This window comes from Cavenderia fasciculata, assembly GCF_000203815.1.
Source record: "Cavenderia fasciculata unplaced genomic scaffold Scf_Dfasci-G-b-205a01.r1-3, whole genome shotgun sequence".
In the NCBI taxonomy this organism is placed as follows: Eukaryota; Evosea; class Eumycetozoa; order Acytosteliales; family Cavenderiaceae; genus Cavenderia; species Cavenderia fasciculata.
Window position 1 is genome coordinate 2,122,042 of NW_004457737.1, and position 20,581 is coordinate 2,142,622.

The window sequence follows — 20,581 nt, forward strand, 5'->3', positions numbered from 1 at the left end:
AATAATTTAAATTAAATAGATAAAAAATATATATATTTCTTTCATCTTTTTATTTTTTTTAGACATTTGTAAAAGTATAAGATTTTTCATCCTTGTAAGAAAATATAATATAAAATGGAATCATTTTCCAACGACTCATTTGATTTTTAAGTTGAATCAATTTATCCTTGTAAACTTTTGGATATTTGGCAACATTATCATTATCTACAAATTCTTTAATCAATGATATTGGTAAATCTACTGCTATTACTTTAATTGATGTTCCTTTACCTTGATAAAATCCTCTATATAATTTACTAAAAAAAAGGAAAAATAAAAATTAATAAAACTGCAATATTCTCTATTTTTTTTTTTTTTTCTATTTACCAAATATAATCTTTTGTTAAAATTTCAATTTTTTTCTTTTTTGATTCATCAACAGGACCTTGAATCATAATTTGAATTGATAGAGAAGTTGAATTATCAGTAAATCCACCACTACCACCACTTGAAGATAAATTGATTGAATTACTACCTCCACCACCACCACTATTACTATTACTACCACTACTATTATTTAGGTTTTGATTATCTCTATTATCTGTAGATTCAAGAGCCATTGGATCTATAGGTATACCTTGATGTTTTCTAGATTTTAAAATATAATCTACCAAATCTTTACGAGAGATTGATTTTTCATTTCTAGTTTCAATATGTCTAACTTTGAGAAGACCATTTTGATAGGACCTTTCTTTTAATACAATGACCCAAGTAACACCATTTTGTTTACAATAACTATAGATTTCTTCTACAGTAATATAATCAGATTGAGAATAATCTGCTCTAATAGACATGGACCAAAGTTGAGCACATATTTGAAGTTTTTCAGTCAACATGAGGGCACCCAAACTACAAACATAGGCTTCAATATCTGTAGCCTTTTTTACACCTTTTGATTTTCCAATTCTTTCTTCATAGAGCAAGAGTGCAGTAACAATCTTTTCAACGGCAATGGTAACACCAACTCCACATATTTGACCTTTTAGATTACTTGAATGATTTGGTTGAGTTGGTTGACCACCAGATGATTGTTGATGTAATTGATGTTGGAATGATCTAATCAATTTATCATATCTACCACCAGCCATAATAATTTCAGTTTTTGGTTGATGATGATGATCTACAATACTCTTTTCATTTACCACTTGAAATACCATTCCATCATAATAATGATAATTGTGTACCAATGAAAGGTCCAGATAAAACTTTGGAATAATATTGATTGCTTGTAAATTTCTTGCAAGATTTCTAAGATCTGTTAAACCTGCCATTGAATCTTTTCTTTTTGCCAATAATTCATCCAATTGTGCAATACCTGGTAATAATTCACTCTTTTGTTTTAAATATATCGATAGACGATTAATGGTGGGTGAAGCTAGACCAATTTCTCTAAGGGTTGCTGCAACTTGGGTCCAAGAATTTCTCCAATGAAGTGTAGCAATGGCCATACAAACTGGGCCATGTAATTTTTGATCAACTCCACAAACTTGCAAAACACCATCCAATATACTATAATGACTAACTTTGATAATGTACGATGTTCCAAGTTCTCTAGAAAATCCTTCCATTACATCTACAACTGTTCTAAGTAGTTCGGCATCACTGACATGTCGAACTCTGCTTGGTCCAACAATATCAAAGTCACATTCATAAAGTTCTTTGGGTGAAAAACCAGGTGAACTTCGACGGAAAACTTTACTAAAGCTGAATCGTTTGGCTTGAGTGATACCATGCAATGCAACATGACGTGCCCAAGGTACAGTCAAGTCATAGGGCAAGTGAACAACGGTTCCACCTTCATCTAGGAATCTTGCTACAACAGCTCCATGTGCTCCACTTTGAACATCTCTTGGAAATAAAAGTGGTGTATCCATTTGAATGGCTCCGTGTGTTCTGAAAATGGTAGACAATCGATGAAATGTACGTTCTCGAGCTTTTAAATGAGAATTGATAAGTGTACTATTTGATGTATAAAGATATCTTGAAGATATATGTTCATCTGGATTTAAACCAAACAATTTCTCCATCAAATAGGAAAAGAGTGATAGAGTTGGATTGGTAATGGATTTGACAGCCTCTTTTAACAATTCATCTTCCATTTTACTTGGTAATAAATCACTTTCTAAAAGTTGTTTGGTAGTTGGTCTCTTGTTTGGATCGTGTTGAATAAGACTCCGAATAAGTGATGCAAAATCTGGTTTTAATGCTTCAAAACCTGGTGGAAACTTTAATTCGTTTCGAAGAGTACGTAATACATTGGTACGTTCCATTTGAGTTTGGAATGGATGACACATTTCAAAAAGGATAATACCCATTGAATAGATATCAACCTTTTCTCCATAATGCTTGGTGGTTCTTTGAAGAATCTCTGGACAACAATAAAATGGTGTACCAACACCTCCAGTCATTGTCATTGATTGATCCATCAATTCTCCTTCATTACTCATCATTTTCATCATCTTTTTAATATCAATCGATATAGAGGAAGAGGTATCATGTTGTTGTTGAAGTTGTTGTCCATTTTGACCAGTGGTACTACTCTTTCCACCTGTAGTTGCCAAACCAAAATCACCAATTTTAATGTCTCTTTCTTCATTGTCTATGAAAATGTTGGCTGGTTTGAGATCACGATGAATAATACCTTGATTATGAATATGAGACAAACCTTCTACCAATTGTCTAAATAATCTCCAAACATCCTCTTCACTCAGACCTCCAATCGTATCTACCAATGTTTTTAAAGTCTTTTTACTACAATATTCCATTTGAATATAAAGTGTATGAGTATTCTTTTTGTTGACAGCTATAGATGATTTCTTTTTTTCAATTGGTTGTTGAAATATCTTTGAACGATTAAGATAATATGATCTATCTGCTGCAGGTTGGGTTGAATCATTTGCACTTAGACTAATATCAGAATTGATAGCAATTCTACTAGTAGTATTTGAATGATATTCTTCAATGAATCCACTACCACCAGCATTGTCTTGAGTACAATCTTGTTGGAACGACTGAAGCATTGATTTACTACCAAGACTAGATTGTAAAAACCAATCTTCAGATGCATCAGTTGCCAAATCACCACTTAGATCTTCTACTTGATCTGGTTCCATTTCACCTTCAACCTCTATATCTGATCTTTCAATCCACGCCTGATAATAACGGACTACATATTGATGATGAAGACGTGACAAGGTTGTTACTTCTCTGAGCAATTTGTTGGTCAATGGTTCAGATTCACCATCAGAATTGGCCTCGGTTTTAATCTTTTTAATGGCATAATATCTACCATCCAATTTGTTTCTAGATTTTACCACTACACCAAATCCTCCTCTACCAATCATTTCAATCTCTTCAAAATCGGTTCTATATCTTGATTGATATCTATAATCCATTAGAGATGTAGTTGATGGTTGTTGTAATAGACTTGGTTTTGTTACTGATTGTGGTGTTGAAACAGATGATGTCTGTAACTGTGTGGGTGTTATTGGAACAGATGAAGAAGATGAAGTTGGTGTTGGAAGTAATGATGATGATTGAGGTGGATTTAATTGACCAATAGATTGACCAATACCCAATCCACTACTACTAGTTAAACTACTACTATTTGTACTACCACTTATTGTCAACATTTGTCTTGGTGATGTTGGTGGTGATAGATTTTGATAAATTTGATTTAAATTTTCACTAGTCTTTAAATTTAATTTAAATGATATTGAATTGTTTAATGTTGTTGTAGTAGTAGATTCTTCTTCTGATAAATCTGATAAATCTGATAAACTCTCTTCATCATCTGAATTATTTGAATTATCTGATTCATCTTCTAATGTTGTTGATTCTACTTTTACTTCTTCTTCTTCATTATCATCATCATCATCATCATCATCATCATTATCTTCTTCTTCTTCTTCTTCTTCTTCCTCCTCATCCTCCTCTACTTCTTCATCTTCTACTTCTACTTCTACTTCTTCTATTTCTATTTCTTTTTGAACTATTTGAATTGGTGATGAAGTTGAAGATAAAAAAGGATGTTTTAATAATAAACCAGCTTCCAATTTGATTTTATCATTAATATCTGAACTAAAGATTGTATATAGAAAATCTTTTGCCAAAGATGTCATATTATCTGGTAATTTGGTTGATTCATAAAGTTTAACATAATCTATATTATTACTGTTATTATTATTATTTACTGAAGAAGATGATGAAGATATAGAAGAATTTGATGAAACTAAATTATTACTATTATCTTTAATATCAATGATTGTACCAGTGATCATTTCTAAAACGATAATACCAAGATTGATTAGATCATCTCTTCTTAGATGATATTTGGAAGAGGTGAGTATTTTATGAGAGATCCATGGATTAGAGTTTTTAGAGGAGGATCTGTCAATGGTATCAAATATCTTTAGTGTCTTGCCACCATAGTTTGTAAACAAGACTCGGTTGGTGCTGTCGTTGATAAAGATATTTTTAGACTGAACATCTCGATGTGGGATGTGTTGAGAATGGAGATACAAGAGTGCTAGTAAAAGTTGATAGGTGTATCTTCTAACCAAACTTTCCTCTATATTGCCGCTAGTTTGGATACGTTGTCTGAGTGTATCAGAAGACACATATTCTTGGAAAATGTAGAGTGTACTATTTTCAATCACCGTTCCAATATAACCTACTAGTTGGGGATTGACGAGGTATTTCATCGATTCAACCTCTTTTTGGATAGAGTAGAGTTTGGACATGTTTTCTCTCATTCCACTATCGTCACCACTATCAATCGACAATTGACGACAAATCATTGGAGAGTTGGTATCCAAGTTGATACATTCATAGGTGGTTTCAAATGAATTTGGTTTACGACTAAGTTTACTTCCCAATTTAAATCGAATTCTTGAATACATATCTCCTCCACCATTATTATTATCATCAGATTGATCATTCTGTTCTTGTTGTTGATAATAATCTACTATACCACTTGGATTACTAGATCTCATCATTTGTCCACTATTACCACCATCTTCAAAGATACTATCGTTGGCATCCAATGCAGACGATCCAATAAATGAATCAAATGAATCATAAGAATAAGAATTGATCATACCATCATATGCTGCAGATGATAATACCATTCTATTCATTGATGGACTATGATGTACTCTTGAATTAAATTGATTATGATGATTATGATGATTATGAAGATTATTGTGGTGATTGTGATGATTATTGTGGTGATGATGATGATGATGGTGACCATAATCATCAGATGTTAATGGTCTTTTAATAGGAGAATCTGTGATACTTTCATCATCATCATGACCATCTGTAGTAATCATGATACCATCATCTTGACCATCGTTATCATCGTCTTGGTCACTGTCACTGTCAATCTCTCCACCGTCTCTTTTACTAATACTTGATGTTGAACAATTTAATTCCTTTAGTCTTTGGATCATTTCCTCGTGAAGACTAACTGTTTCCTTGTTGTACGTTAACAAAAAGTCTTGAATGGCTTGACAAAGTTCGAAAACAATCACTTCGCCTGCCACCATCTTTTGATTTAAAAGAATATAAAGTTCTTCAATTTGATCATCCGATAATCCTTTTACTTTTTCCAATTCAATAGATGGTAATGTTATTGGATAATTTGGTGAATATTTAACATATAATTTTACTAAAACGAAAAAAGAAGAATGTAAGTAAAATAGATCAATCAAATAATAATAATAATAAAAAGAATCTTTACCTGAACAATAATTTGGATATTGATTTGTTGGATGAGGGATTAAAGCAACTTTAAATCTTTTACAAACTGCTTCTGGTTCTAATATTTCAAAATCATCCTATACATAGAGATAGCGAGAGAGAGAGAGAGAGAGAGAGAGAGATTAATATTAATTCTTCTTTGTTTTTTGTTTTTTTAAAACATACACCATAAATTGATTGTAAACACATCATTTCATTATCTTGAGCCATTTCATTATCAGGATTTAAAGTCATGAAAAAACTTCCACTATTACTATTACTACTATTACTGTTATTGTTGCTATTACTATTATTATTGCCATTATTATTTCTATTTAATTGATTATTCATTTTGTTGTTTTAATTGTTTGTTTGTTATTATTATTATTGAAATGATGATGAAGTTTTTTTTTGTTTTTATATATAATCTAATCTACGCTATATCATTATTCTCTCTCAAACTATGTTGTCTAGTCTCTGAGTTGAAAGGATTCACAATGATTTATTGCAACAATCACTGTTGCTTTAAATGTGGTGATACTACTGATCAGTGCACTGATCGTTATGCTGTGTTGCTAAATAACTGCTGTTTGTTATTATGTCTTGTACTGAGATGGTTTGCTGTTGTACTTGTATGCTCTATACTATTTTCTTTTTTTTCGATTGATAATTGTGATTTGTTGAAGCGGTATCTATTCTCATGAGATGTATTGAGTTGAGATAATTGATTCTTTGGGTTATATATATATATAAAGTATATACTAATAAGTATTAAATTTAACTAGCTAGAGTAGTAGTTCAAAACTTGTAATGAAAAATTAGTTTCTTCTTCACTCAACCACATCATCTTGAAAAAAAGCCAAAAAAAACAAAAAAAATCATATGATGAAATTTCCAGTTTCAATGTCTGTGATGGTCTTTGAACTGGAATTTTTTTATTTATTTAATATTTAATGTATTTGTACAAATATTTATATATAAGAGTATGAGTATGATTATTCATATTTTAATTTAAAGGAATACTTCCTTCAACAAACATACTGCTGCTGTCATCGAAAAAGACAGATTTGTTGGTATCAGAGGTGTAGGTGAGAGTGAGAGCTTGACCACTAATGTCAGAGATGACACTACCATTGTTGAATGATGCAGCTACATAGACGGAAAGAGTGACAATTGGTGTGTATTCGGCTGATTGATTGTTGAGCACAGTGGTGGCATTTAGCTCACTGTCAACCTCCTTTCCATTGATGACGGCAGTTTGGGTGAGACCAAATGTGAGTGGCTCGCCATAGTTGTTGACAAGACCATAAGACTTGACAGAGGTGCCATTGGCTTGGTCAAAGAAACCGGCATTGTTGAATGGATATTGATGGGTCTTGCTGACAGACTTGAGAGTAGAGATACGACTGATGGTAGCACCATTCTGGATTTGAGTGTTACTTGCGTATAATCCATACAGCTCTTGCCATTGTAAAGTATTATTCAAGAATGGTTTGAATGTGACCCATACAACATTGGATACTTTTCCATTAACACTTTTTACAACACATACTTTTTCTTGTGATGAAGCAAGAGCAGCAAGTCCAGCTTGAGTGAATGAGAATTGAAGTGAATAGTTTGACATTGTTTGTTTGTTTTGTTTTGTTTAATTTGTTTAATTGATTGATTTGATTTGAGATGATTTGAAATGATCATTCTAAACATGTATTTATACTTTTTGGATTTGATGGCCACCAACTCTTTCTTTCTTAAACCAACCCACTATTTGGTTCACAACAAACCCGACCGACACACGATCATGACAATGAATGGGTCTCTTCAATTCGATTGATTTATTGCCCGATTGTACATCATGACCGTGATACACAACCAAATCGACAAAAAATCAAATTTTGGTTGGGTTTTGGGATGATCGACCCATGGGTTTTTCCAAAACCAAACCATTCACATTGACTTTTTGTGTTCACTGCAAAGTTTGGTGTTGTGCTAAACACTTTCTCGGTCATATCATCATATTACTAATATCTTTTGAATTATTAATATTAATTATTACTTCTACCAATAGTATCTATCTAAATCTAACTTTCAATAGAAAGTAAGATTGATCAATCGATCAAAAGAAAATTTTCAACGAAATGATTTCGATGTTGCAATTTCAAAAATGATCGTCGTGATTGCTTGTCTAATTATAGATAATAAATAATGATATTTAAATCCACAACACCATCATAATAATCATCATATTAATCAATAATATCAAGACACAAATGAGATCAATTAAATGTGTATTAGTAGGTGATAGTGGAGTAGGAAAGACCTGTATACTCATTTCATATACTACAAATACGTAAGCAAATGCAATTGCAATGATCTTTCTTTCTTTCTTTCTTTTAATATTCTTTCTTTTAGTTTTCCAGATGAATATATACCAACAGTAATTGATGTGACAAGTGTAGTTATAATGCAAGATAATAATGCATATACTTTAGAACTTTGGGATTCTGCAGGACACCAAGATTATGATGGTTTGAGACCTTTATCATATCCAAATACAGATGTTTTCTTTGTTTGTTTTAGTATTACTTCACCTTCTTCTTTTGACTATGTTTCTGAAAAATGGATTCCTGAAATACAAACAACTTATAAAATACCTATTCTTCTTGTTGGCAATAAATTAGATTTACGTGATGACAAGCAAACGATAGATCGTCTGGCCAATAGAAATTTAGCCCCCATCACATTTGAACAAGGAATGGTAAAAGCACAATCAATCAACAACTGTCAATATTTCGAATGTTCTGCCAAGACTCAAAAAGGTCTACACACAATATTTGATCAAGCAGTTACAATAGTTGATAAACCAATTTATCCACTTCAATCAAAGAGGAAGAAATTTTCAACATCTTGTATTCTATTCTAAAAAAAATAAAAATAAATAATGTAATATTATATTATATGTATATATTATAAACCTAACTCTATACCTATTCCTTTTGTTTCATTTTTATTTCCATTTATGATTATAAAAATAAATAGCAGCAGAAGCAATGGTAGCAGGGATGATTAAAAAGGTTGCCCATCTAAGCCATGAAATTGAATTGTTGTAGGATCGAGTGGCACGGGCACCCCTACCATGATCAAACCGACTTGGTGGTTCAAAGCCCATAGAGTTGGGGAACGGAGATTCGAGTAGTGACAAATCGATAGAGTAGTTGGTCCATTCTCTAATGATTCCACCTACATGACCCTTTCCAACAATAGCAACAATCTTTCGACCAGGTGACATTCTGAGTCGAGCAGCCATATATTGGTCTCTTTCAGTGACGATGGAACGAACCACTGAAGGAAACTTTTCCTTGAATTCTTCCAATAGTTTCTCGACCAATTGTTCGTCACTGTTTTTGAGTGCGTCAATGTCTTGCTCGGTCACCTCTGAAAACGAAGCAATAAAGAGGTAAAATACAAACTTTATCTTTTCCCAACGTGTCAACGAGTTCCAGACACGCTGCAGTGTAATCTCGACCAATCGATCACCCAATACAATCTTGGCACCAACCTTTTTACTCTCCAAATAGGCAGTAATAAACTCTGCACCCGGACCAACCTTGCTTTGGTTGCCAGCCTTTCTAATCATCTCGGCCATCAACACTTGTAGTAATCCAGGCAGCCCATTCTCTTTTACCAAGGCTATCATCTCTGATAATGTAGCCCTCTTGTTATGGTCTTCACTGTCTACAGGTGTTGGTGGTGTAGTTGTATACATTGGTGAATTGGAACATTCATCATCTGCCTCGTACGAAGATGACGATGAATCTGATCCATCGTCTTGTGAATTTGATCTAGTTTCGTCCGATTCATCATCATCATCATAATAATATTCCCTTTCCCCATCCTCTTCCATTTCTTCCATTTTTTCCTCTTTTTCTTCTTCTTCTTGTTGTTCATTTTCATTATTATTATTATTATTATTATTATTTCCATGTATTATATTATTATCCTTGTCATAATAAATATTTTGTTCTTCCATTATTATATCCTTTTCCATTATTCCTGGCTGTTCATCATTAAATTGACTTAATTGTTGTTCTATTATTTGTTGATGATGTTCTTCCATTTCCATATTATTATTATTATTATTATTATTTTGATTTTGATTATTATTGTTGTTATTAATTATTTTTTGTTTATATTGATGATGTTGATGTTGATTTACAATTTTAGTTTGATCATTTTCACTAGATTCAATTTCAGTTGTTGATGGTTGGAATTCATCGTCTCCATCATCTGAATTTTCAAAATGTGTCAAGTTATTTCCTCCTCTTCTATTATACAATTTATATCTCAAGGACTTCTTTCGATTAAAAATCATTTGATTATGTTGTGAAGGATCTCCTCCTCTTTTACTTGATGATGATGGTTGATGTTGTTGACTATGTTGATGTTGTTGTTGTTGTTGTAATGATTGTAATTGTTTTGAATGTGATGATGTTGATGATGGTCGATTAATATATGTCACCTTTCTCGAATCGATACTATTTAAAACCAAGCCAGCTCTACTGGCACACAACTCTATGAAAACAGTGTCTGGTTTCCATCTCCTAATAATGTCTGATACCTCATCAGAACTTGATTGATGAACATGAATTGATCCAACCAATATAACTTTATTATTACAACAAATATGATGGATAAAAGAAGGATTAGTATCAAAAGGAAATGTAATAAATTGAGTTGTACGTCCGTCACATACTTGTTGCATTTGTAAAAGGTGAATAGAGAACAGTTGCAGATGAAGGTAACTCGAAATCAATAGGTTCCAACACTATTTCATCATTATCACCATTAGTTTCTGATGTTACAGACTCTTCATCTTGTTGTTGGTCTTCTGATTCAGGTGAATGTTGTGACGACATTTCAGAAAGTATATATAAGTGTACTACAATATATTGTATTATTTCCTTTCTATCCTATCCTATCCTATCCTATCAATTAATCTATGAGTACTCTGCAATATATATATTTATACAACTATGTTTAACTTTAAATATTAATATGTATTGGTGGGTGTGATGATGAGTATTACAATTTAATTTAAAAAGAAAAACAAAAAAGGAAATGAACACCTCCAAGCAGGAAAATGAATGAATATTAAAACAAGATATTTTTTTAATTGTAAATTTCAAACAACAATACAATTATAATATTAATATATTAATATATTTATTATTTATTTATTGAGTTAGATCAAATACTTGTTCCATTGATGCCCACCATTCAGTTGGTTTGGCCTCTTTTAATTTTTGTTGAAATTTCCTATGCAACAAATAAATGTAAACAAACAAACAGGACGCTGATTAGTTTGGTTGAACAAATAAATGCAAGTATATATATATATTATTATTCATGTCTTTCCTCTTTTGTGTGTGTGAATCTCTACACCATTTGGGTATACATACCTCATTAAATTATCCCATTCTGATGTTTTGGGATTATCGGTAGCGTATCGTTGAAAGTCCACTTGAGGGTCAAATGAATCATTGGTTTCATAGTACATAAATAAATGGTTACCCAACAGATATATCTTCATTTCAAGTATACCAATACCAAGTAGACTATTCTTTACCTCTGGCCATACATTTTGATGATACTTTTTATACTCTTCAATCAATACTTTATCATCTTTTAAATCTAAAGCTGATGCATATGATTTTACCATATTTGTATTTTATATATATATAAAGAAAGAGAGAGATAAAATAATTATTTGTTTGTAAAGACAATGGATTTGTGTGTGTTAAAATTCTTAAGTTGTGATTCATTTATCATTTTATTTTCAAATGTGTGTTTCAGAGTACAGAGTACATAGTAATCAAGAGTAAAAGTAGTAATACCTATCAAATTTTGAAAGAAGAAAGATTAGATTAGTAAACAAGTTTTAAAATAAAAAGAATTGAAATAATAGAATATAGTAAGAGTTGTAGGTAATGGTTCATATGGTGATGCATGAAAAAAAAGGTTGTCTTCATTGCAATTAGCTATAGACGCAAGGTTATAATCATCTAAGATAGAGGTAGAAGAAAGAGAGAAAGATATAAAATATATGATATGAATAACTTACAAATTAACCAAGTTGCTTAATAAAAAATAGAAAGAGAATGACACAACTTTGTAGGTGATGGTCTCGGTCGAATGCTGCCAAAAAAAAAAGATAAAAATTAAAAATAATTAAAAATCTTTGATCATTCTAGTTTTTTTACATAGTTTACTAAAAATGCCTGTGATGACGCAGATGAGCTTATCTCACAACAAGTTCATATACATATATTAACGATAGTTGGTGGGAATGAGTAAAAAAGTAAGCACCGATACATTCAAGAGAATCAACTTTTTATATCAAGCATCGAATCTGATGTTGTTGGGCAACACCAACAATCAAGTTGCTTCAAATTACTATTGTCACTTGCTAAAGAATGTTGCTCAGAGAGGTGTAGTGCGTATTAATCCAACAATGAAACATACCATTTGCTCAAAATGTTCATCTCTATTGGTACCTGGCATAAGTTCAACGAGTCGATTAAAAGAGGACAGAGAATCACATATCGTCGTTCACTGTCAACGTTGTGGACACATCAAAAGATACCATACCAACAAAAAAAGAGAGAAAAATAAATTAAAAAAACAACAAAAACAAGAAAAGAAAAAGATATCTATACAACTTAAACAACTTAAACAACAACAAATTAAACAACAACAAATTGAACAACAAGAAAAACAAAAGGAATTGGAAGTGGAAGTTGATAAACCTACTTTAATGGATCAAACTGAAAATTTGGAACAAAAATAATTAATGATGTAAATAAATTGTAAATATATTAAACTACTACATGGAACTGGATGTTACTTTTTTTTGTTTTATTTCCAAGCGTTTACGCTATTTAAAATTATATTATTATTAGTTTCATTAATTTCTTCTTCATCATCATCTTGTTGAATTTCTTGGATAGGTTGGATCGGTACTTGAGATTTCATTGGAGTCATTGCTAATAGAGAACCAGCACCATCACCTCTCCATTCAAAAGTTTGTTGTGATTCACCGTGGACTAGTCTTGGAGTAACAAAGATTCTAATGTTGTTGTAGGCCTTTTCCAAAACCATGTCCCATATTTTGAGAGCCTTTTTCGAACGGTCCTCACCAATGATATCGTCTTTGAGTAGAATTTCCGATATCCAAGGAACTTCGTAGTTGGTGGCTCTGTTTTGTAGTATTCTAATCAAGTCATTGTAGCATTCGTCGACGATTAACAATTCTTGTTGTTTTCTCTTTTGTGAGAATTTATAGTATCTATAAAATACATAAGATGCAACCAATGATATTATAATTGGTAAATATCCCATGATTATACTTTTAATTGTAATAAATGTCTAAAATTAAAAAAATAAAATAAATAAATAAATAAATAAATAAATAATTGTTTGTTTTCTCTCTCTCTTTTTTTCTATTTTTCTCCGACATACTTGACACCATAAAGGTCTAATTGAATCACTATCAGTATGATAATAATATTGTTGTGAATCAGATTCATAGGTAGATAAAATTTGATCAGCTAGTTTTTGATCATTGACTGTTAATTCTTTGATTGGTGCACCTTGACGACCATCGAGATAAGATGTGAGAACCTTGAATGAATCGGAAATATCTGCCTTTTTGATCCAAAACAAACGATCAAATTCAAATTCCAATCGTTCGTAGGGCATTTCGAAACTTTCAGTCACTCCACATTCAAACTTGCCCTTGTGTACTCGCAATACATAATCAATCTTGTTGAGAACGGTTGACATGGTTTCCACCTTGTTTGGATCAACTATACATTCATCTCCTTGTTTAATATATCCATCAAAACATGAAACAAATGATCCTTTAAAACATACTCCTCTTTCTGGACATGGCATACATGAATATTTACCATTTGTATCTAAAAAATAAAATAAAAAATAGAATAATGATAAATATTTAAAAAATCAAAACAAAATATTATTATTCTTACATTTTGGAAGTGTATCAGTATCACAATAAATGATTTCACTAAAATTATAATAAAAGCCAAATACGATAAATAGTGTAATGAACCAATACAAAAATGATACAAAAATCAATGATAGACTTGATTTTGAATGGTTGTCATCGATTGGTGGTGGTGGTGGTGATTGTCCAGATTGTCCAAATTGTCCTCCACCTGATTCTTCCAATTCTCTATCTTGTTCTTCTTGTAATTGTTGATAATATTGTTGATGTTGGAATTCTTGTTCATGTTGATCTAGTAGAGTTGCATTGTCCATTGGTGATGAGGTATCAAACTCTACATGTTCATCGGTATCATATGAAATCGAGTCGTTTGATGTTTGGAAAATGGGTTTAGATGGCATTTGTAGAGGTGTTTCAGCTTGATATGGGAATCCACCACGACCAAGATTGGTTTTAGCAATTGGTGTCTTTGGATAAACATGTTTTTCTCTAAGTGATGATGGTTGAGGAGATGAAAATGTTGGTGGTGAAGTTCCACCAAAAGATATAGTTGGTTTTGAGAATGCATTACTAGTAGTAGGAGGAACATTCGTCGTCGTCGTCAATCTCGTCGTAACATGTGGTAGAATAGAAGATCTTGAAGAGGTGGGAAGTGTAAATGAAGAAGGAGTTGGTTGATTAATCTTACTTGTAGAAGTAAGTTTTTGTAATCTTTCATGTGCCAATCTTTGTCTTTCCTTTTCCTTGTCATCCATCTCTTTCTTTCTTCGCAATATCTCTTCACTCTCTTTTTGTTTTCTTTGTTTCTCTTGCAGTATTTCTTGTTCTTGTTTCTTTTTTGATTCCAATTCCTTGTCTTTTCCACGTTGTAGCTCCGTTTGACCTCCAACCGTTGAGAATCGAGCCTTCTTTTTTGCTTCTTTTGGTGGTTTAAACTCCTTGTCTTGTACATCGTAATCCTTTCTTTTGTGAAGTTTTAATACTCTTTGTTCCAAAGTATCATCGTCACTACCACCATCTTGATCATCATCACTATCACCCTTATGTCTATCAGATTGAAATATATTCTTTGGATCAATTGATTTTCTTTTTGGTTTAATAGTAGCAGCAGAAGAGGTAGTGGCAGTAGAGGTCGTACTAGTAGTACTAGTTTCATCTTTATCCTTGATGATTCCTCCAACTGATTTTGTTCTACGTTTTGGTTTATCAGTTGTTGATGTTGTTGATGTTGTTGCAACAGGTGATACTGATTTCTTTTTAATTGGTTTTACGTCTTGTTGTTCACCATCATCTCCATAATCATTATCATCATCATCCAATAAATCATCTAAATCATCTATTTTTCTACTACTAGCAGATGATGATAGTTTTGTTTTCTTTTTTGGTTCTTCTTGTTGTTCTTCTTCAAATGAGAATTCAAAGTCGTCATCAATGATAGTAGCTTCACCGTCATCAAGATAATCAATCTTTGATCTTGTTGTTGTTATTTTCTTTGGTACTGATGTAGTTGTTGTTGTTGTTGGGGTCGTTGTTGTTGATGAAGCAACAGATTTTCTTTTTGGTGTTGGTGTTGCAACAGATACTCTCTTTTTAGTCATTGTTGTTGTTGTTGTCGTGTTTACTTTATCTACTATACATACCATATATATATAGATAGATAGATATAAATATATAAATAAATACAAATAACAATAAAGATTAATAAACAAAAAAAATCAAAAAAGATGGTTTGTGAAGATCACAAAGAGACCCCCAATATTTTTTCTCTATTACTCTGAATACATTACCATCTTCGTCAATATTGACAATATCACGTTCACGTTTTATAGAACTAGAACTAGAGGAAGAAGAAGAAGAAGAAGACAATGAAGATATAGATGAATTGGGTGGTGTAAGGGAAGATGATAACAATCTTGATCTTGATACTTTCTTTCTCACTTGTCCATTTTTGTTGCCTTGTAATAAAAGATCATCGTCTTCACTATCGTCCATATCTCTATCTCTATCAATTCTTATTTTCTTTCTATTATCTATCTATCTATCTATCTTGTCTATCTATTGAACAAACAAATGAAATGAAAGTGAAGAATGAAAAGACGAAACAAACAAAAAGAGGTTTAAAAAAAAGAAAGTTGGGGACTTGTCCCTCCAATTTTAGAAATATAAATAAGAAGATTAGAGATGGATGATTTAAAAGATAATAAAATCACACAACTCACACACACAAATAATATATATATATGTGTGTATGTTGAGTGTTATGTGTGTGAGTGTAGAGTTTATTACTGATTATATGATTATTTATATATTTATATAAATTTATACAAGGTTGGGTTGAGTTGAGTTGGGAGTGGAATGATACTATATATTTATATTATTATTATTATTATTATTAATTATTGAGGTATTAATTATTAAATTACTTTAACCAAATTTTTGAATGACTACTTCTTTTAAATCTTTCGTAACTATCAGATTCCATTAATTTAAAAATTAAAGATTGTGATTCTAAAAATAATTTATCAATCATTTGAATATTTTCTATAAATAATAATAATAAAATAATAATTAATATTTGAATTATATTTATCTATCTATCTATCTATATTTATCTATATTTATATATATATTATTTACCTTTTATATCATTATTATTTACATTTTGATGATTAAATGTATCATCTAATTTCTTTACACAATTACTTGGTAGATTGACTTGTGTTAGTGATTTATCGGATATGAATAGGTTATATATTTTGATGGAATCCTTGACTTTTTTATCTTTGCTTTCCAATTGTTTGTACGTTTCAATTCTCGACCAAAAATCCAGATTTTCGTTTGAGAATTCCGATTTGAGGAATGATCTAAAACACTCTTTGGAATAGTCGTCGTGTAGTACCTCTATTAGTGGCGGGAAGGATATTGAACCCGATGGTGATGATCTTCCACCTGTACTATTATTACTGCTACTGCCAGTAGTATTGGTGGTACTGGCATGTTGACCAATAAAACTACCACCACCATAATAACTAACACTAGTACTAATACTACTCGATTTGTTTATATATTTTAAATCCATCTCTGATGCTATTTTAATGATGATGAAAAAGAATAATTATAATAATTGTATATTAATATTTTGTTGTTATTATTGTATTTGTTTTTGATTAATGTTTGGTTATTAGGCATTTAAATATATAAATAGAACAATGGAATATGAATGTAATATTGAGAATGAGTATATAGAAGCTAAATAATGGAAACAAATAAATCTCCACACACGACACGATAATTATTTATAAATAACAAAAACAGGTTTAATGATAATGACCTCCCGGGAGTTCTCCTCTTTTATCATATCTCTCAATTTCTCCTGATTTCTCTGATTGATTGATCGCCGTGTCATGTGACATGCATTTATGATCATAATTAACACGTTATTGTGGTTGTCTTCTCGATGTCTCTTTTAAATTGAATGTTCCAATGATCATCGCAATTGCTTGAAGCACTGGGAAGAGATGGGTGAGATTTGTTGCAAGGTGTGGTGTGGGTGCATCGGGAGATTTTCAAAAGATTTTTTTTATGGCCATAAAACTAAAAAAGTATACTATTGTGTTGGGCATTGTTTTTTTTTTCAACAAAAAAAAAAAAGTGTTAACACATACCTATGGTTCCTCTTCTTTCCCGAAGAGATCCAGCTCCATTGCTGTAACTATGACTGTTTCGTGTGGATGTTGTTTTCCATGATAGGTTATTGTCGTCGGTGGTTGTGGTTGTGGTGGTCGTGGTGGCGATCGTGCTACTGGTAGGCGTGCAAGGTGGCGATTTGGGTGTTGTATTGGCTGAGTTTATGAAAGATGATGATGATGATGGAGAGGAGGACAAAGGAGGTGATAGAGCCGCAGCGGTGGTGGTGGTAGGTGTTATTCTTGGGGAGACACTATTTGCTGGAGATTTCGATCCGTCTTTTGATCTCGATACAAATGGTTTGGAAATATTGAGATTAAGGACTGTTGCCATTTTCTGTAATCTTGATACCCTCACTTGTTGTGTCGTTGTGGTAGCAGTGATGGTGTTGGTGTTGGTGTTACTATTTATAGATGAAATGGATGACGTGGATACTGTCAATGGATTGATTGGTGTTACATTGTTGGAAGAGGACATGTCTGATGACATCGATGGTTGTGGAGGTGATTCATTTAAAACTGAATCCATACTTTCATTGGATGATGAACAAGATTGTTGTTGGGGTGACGATAAAGAAGAAGTGGTGGAAGCAGAAGAAGAAGAAGAAACATGGTTTGGGTGTTGATATAAATCTTGGTTAATAGAAGGTCTTCTCCTCACACTATATCCTGATGATTGAGTCAGAGTAGTAAATGGAGTGTTGATCATTGAACTACTATCAGACAATGTTGAGCTTGATACAAAACTGGCAATTGTATCAACTGATTCCGATGTTGTAACAATCTCTGATGATACTGTACAATAATTGGTTGAATATGTGTCATCTGCCTGTTGTTGTTGTTCTTCTATTTGTTGTTTCACTTCTTCCTCTTCCTTTACATTTTCATCTTCAATCATTGGTTTTTGTTCCAGCTCTAATTCCATTTCCAATTCTTGATCTAATTGTTTTTCAAATTGTTTTTTGTTTGGTTCCATCATTGCAACCTTTTTACTATTTAACTTCTTTTCACGTTTCTCTCTCTTTTCTTCTTCCTTTCTAATCTTTTTGATTTCCTTGTCCAATATCTTTTGTGAGTTTCGTTGGTCACGTTTATTCATAAATGAAGTGGTCTTGGATGCATCTCTCTCGGCTTGTTGAGTAGACTGAATAAAAGTGATGGTTGATGAACTAGTCACCCATTTTGAAGGGTCTGATGTCTGCTCGTCATCTGATGGACTACCACTACCACTACCACTACTGCTAGACTGGGTACTAGTCACCTCGGGTACATGTAACAGGTTGTTTTGGATATCCTGCAGACACTCCTTTGATGGCTTTTTATACAACTTTGGTTTAATTCGTTTTGGTGTATAATAAGTATTGGTTATAGCAGTTGGCGACGCTTGAATAACCATTGAATCACCAGACGATGAAAATAACTTGGAGTCTGCTCTAACTGGTATTGATCGATTGGCTGAACCAATCACCATTCCATTTATATTCATATTTGGAGTTAAAAAGGATGAATCTGTCTTTCTCAACATTCCATTTGTATTTGGTAAAATATAAGGTGAACCATTACCAACACTTAATTTTCTTTCCATCGTATAATTAATTGGACTATTATTACTATTATTATTATTACTATTACTATTATTTGAATCAGATGATTTAATTGATATTGGTGGCATTGATTTATGTTTCATTTTCATATTATTATTATTATTATTTGGTTGTTGTAATTCTTTGGATGATGGTTGAGGTTGAACAACTGGAACTGGTTGTTCCAAAGTATTATTTTGATGTTTTTGGAAATGAATTTGATTTGTTTCATCTATTAGATAATCAAATATACCTTCAATACCTTGATCGATGATATCTGGTGGAGGTAGTATAATTGGATTACCATAGATTTCAAATATAAATAGAGTTAATTCGGCCACTTGAACTGGAATGATATCTATTTGATTATTTGTTATATACAATTCTTTTAATCCAGTCATCTTGTTTATATCTTTTGGTATACCACTAATCTTGTTGTCTGATAAATCCAAACATTGTATATTATTTAATGTTAATAATACATTTGGGAATTTTTTTATCCTACAACAATTTAATTGATCAAAATCAAACAAATTAATTAAATTATTTTCAAAAATAATAATATTATTATTAATTTTTTATAGTTTACATACTTATTTCTAGATAATTTAACATTTGATAGATTATTTAATTTCTTTAATGATTTTGGTAATTTTTTAATCCTAAAAAAAAAAAGAAAATAAATAAATTGATTGGTTGATTGATTGATCGTTATTTACATACTTGTTATTATCTAGATTCAATGTAGTAAGTGAATTAAAATGAAAGAAATAATCATCTGGGATAGTTGTTATTTGATTATTTGTACTTTGGAATGACTCTATACGATCCTTTTCACATGGTAATTTTGAAGGTAACTTGGTGAGATCTCTAGATGAAAAGTCCATTATAATACCTCCAAGTTCACCATTGGATATTGTACCCATTGACATTTCTGAACAATTGGAAATATTCGATATATCAGATAATGATGATGACGATGAAAATGGTGTAAATGTATAGGTTGAAGTAGATTGAGGTGAAGATAAATAATTGGTTAGCGAATGATTACTAAAATGGTATGGATGATGTGATCCATTATTATTGACATTATTATTATTAATCTCTTCATTGGCAGTTGCCATTGTTATTATTTCTTGTTGTTGTTGTGGGGTTGTTATTATTGTTGATGATGTGGTACTAATACTAGATTCCATCATCATGTTTGTTAAGATTTATGGATGGGAGAAAAAAAAAAAAACAAAAGTGAAACCGGAAAACGGGAAAAGGAATGAATGATGTATGTAATTAAATTTAATATAGGTGTAGGGATGACAAGGATGAGTAGTAGTAGTAGTACAAATAAAAAAAGTTGTAATATATATAAAAAAAATATATTTAATAAATTTAAAAAAGGATTGGACAAGTTTGAGGTCGCGATGATGATGATGATGATGAACTCGGAAAAGTAGGAGGAGGAGGAACGAACAAACAGTTGTCTGTCTTGTGTCTACTGTTGTTGTTGTTGT

At 31.6% G+C, this 20,581-nt stretch overlaps 6 protein-coding genes across 6 annotated transcripts; 1 reads left to right on the plus strand and 5 right to left on the minus strand.

The window, feature by feature from the left end:
• Positions 1-58: 58 nt before the first annotated feature.
• Positions 59-6,132, minus strand: ifkB (putative protein serine/threonine kinase; the record flags this gene model as incomplete). Its single annotated transcript, XM_004363085.1, has 3 exons — positions 59-296; positions 367-5,879; positions 5,968-6,132. The coding sequence occupies 3 exons, from the start codon at positions 6,130-6,132 to the stop codon at positions 59-61; spliced, it is 5,916 nt and encodes a 1,971-aa protein (XP_004363142.1).
• A 655-nt stretch (positions 6,133-6,787) lies between these two features.
• On the minus strand, positions 6,788-7,405 carry DFA_03541 (uncharacterized protein; the record flags this gene model as incomplete). Its single annotated transcript, XM_004363086.1, has 1 exon — positions 6,788-7,405. One exon carries the CDS (start codon positions 7,403-7,405, stop codon positions 6,788-6,790), a length of 618 nt encoding a protein of 205 aa, XP_004363143.1.
• Positions 7,406-8,048: 643 nt separating this feature from the next.
• On the plus strand, positions 8,049-8,701 carry DFA_03542 (uncharacterized protein; the record flags this gene model as incomplete). The annotated part of the gene is made up of 2 exons (XM_004363087.1): positions 8,049-8,128; positions 8,191-8,701. 2 exons carry the CDS (start codon positions 8,049-8,051, stop codon positions 8,699-8,701), a joined length of 591 nt encoding a protein of 196 aa, XP_004363144.1.
• Positions 8,702-8,785: 84 nt separating this feature from the next.
• On the minus strand, positions 8,786-10,694 carry DFA_03543 (uncharacterized protein; the record flags this gene model as incomplete). The annotated part of the gene is made up of 2 exons (XM_004363088.1): positions 8,786-10,443; positions 10,532-10,694. The coding sequence occupies 2 exons, from the start codon at positions 10,692-10,694 to the stop codon at positions 8,786-8,788; spliced, it is 1,821 nt and encodes a 606-aa protein (XP_004363145.1).
• A 318-nt stretch (positions 10,695-11,012) lies between these two features.
• Positions 11,013-11,497, minus strand: DFA_03544 (uncharacterized protein; the record flags this gene model as incomplete). The annotated part of the gene is made up of 2 exons (XM_004363089.1): positions 11,013-11,094; positions 11,238-11,497. The coding sequence occupies 2 exons, from the start codon at positions 11,495-11,497 to the stop codon at positions 11,013-11,015; spliced, it is 342 nt and encodes a 113-aa protein (XP_004363146.1).
• Positions 11,498-12,693: 1,196 nt separating this feature from the next.
• Positions 12,694-20,275, minus strand: DFA_03545 (uncharacterized protein; the record flags this gene model as incomplete). Its single annotated transcript, XM_004363090.1, has 10 exons — positions 12,694-13,203; positions 13,297-13,754; positions 13,827-15,434; positions 15,592-15,827; positions 16,130-16,165; positions 16,228-16,345; positions 16,442-16,891; positions 17,470-19,574; positions 19,667-19,735; positions 19,797-20,275. The coding sequence occupies 10 exons, from the start codon at positions 20,273-20,275 to the stop codon at positions 12,694-12,696; spliced, it is 6,069 nt and encodes a 2,022-aa protein (XP_004363147.1).
• Between the last annotated feature and the right edge of the window lie 306 nt (positions 20,276-20,581).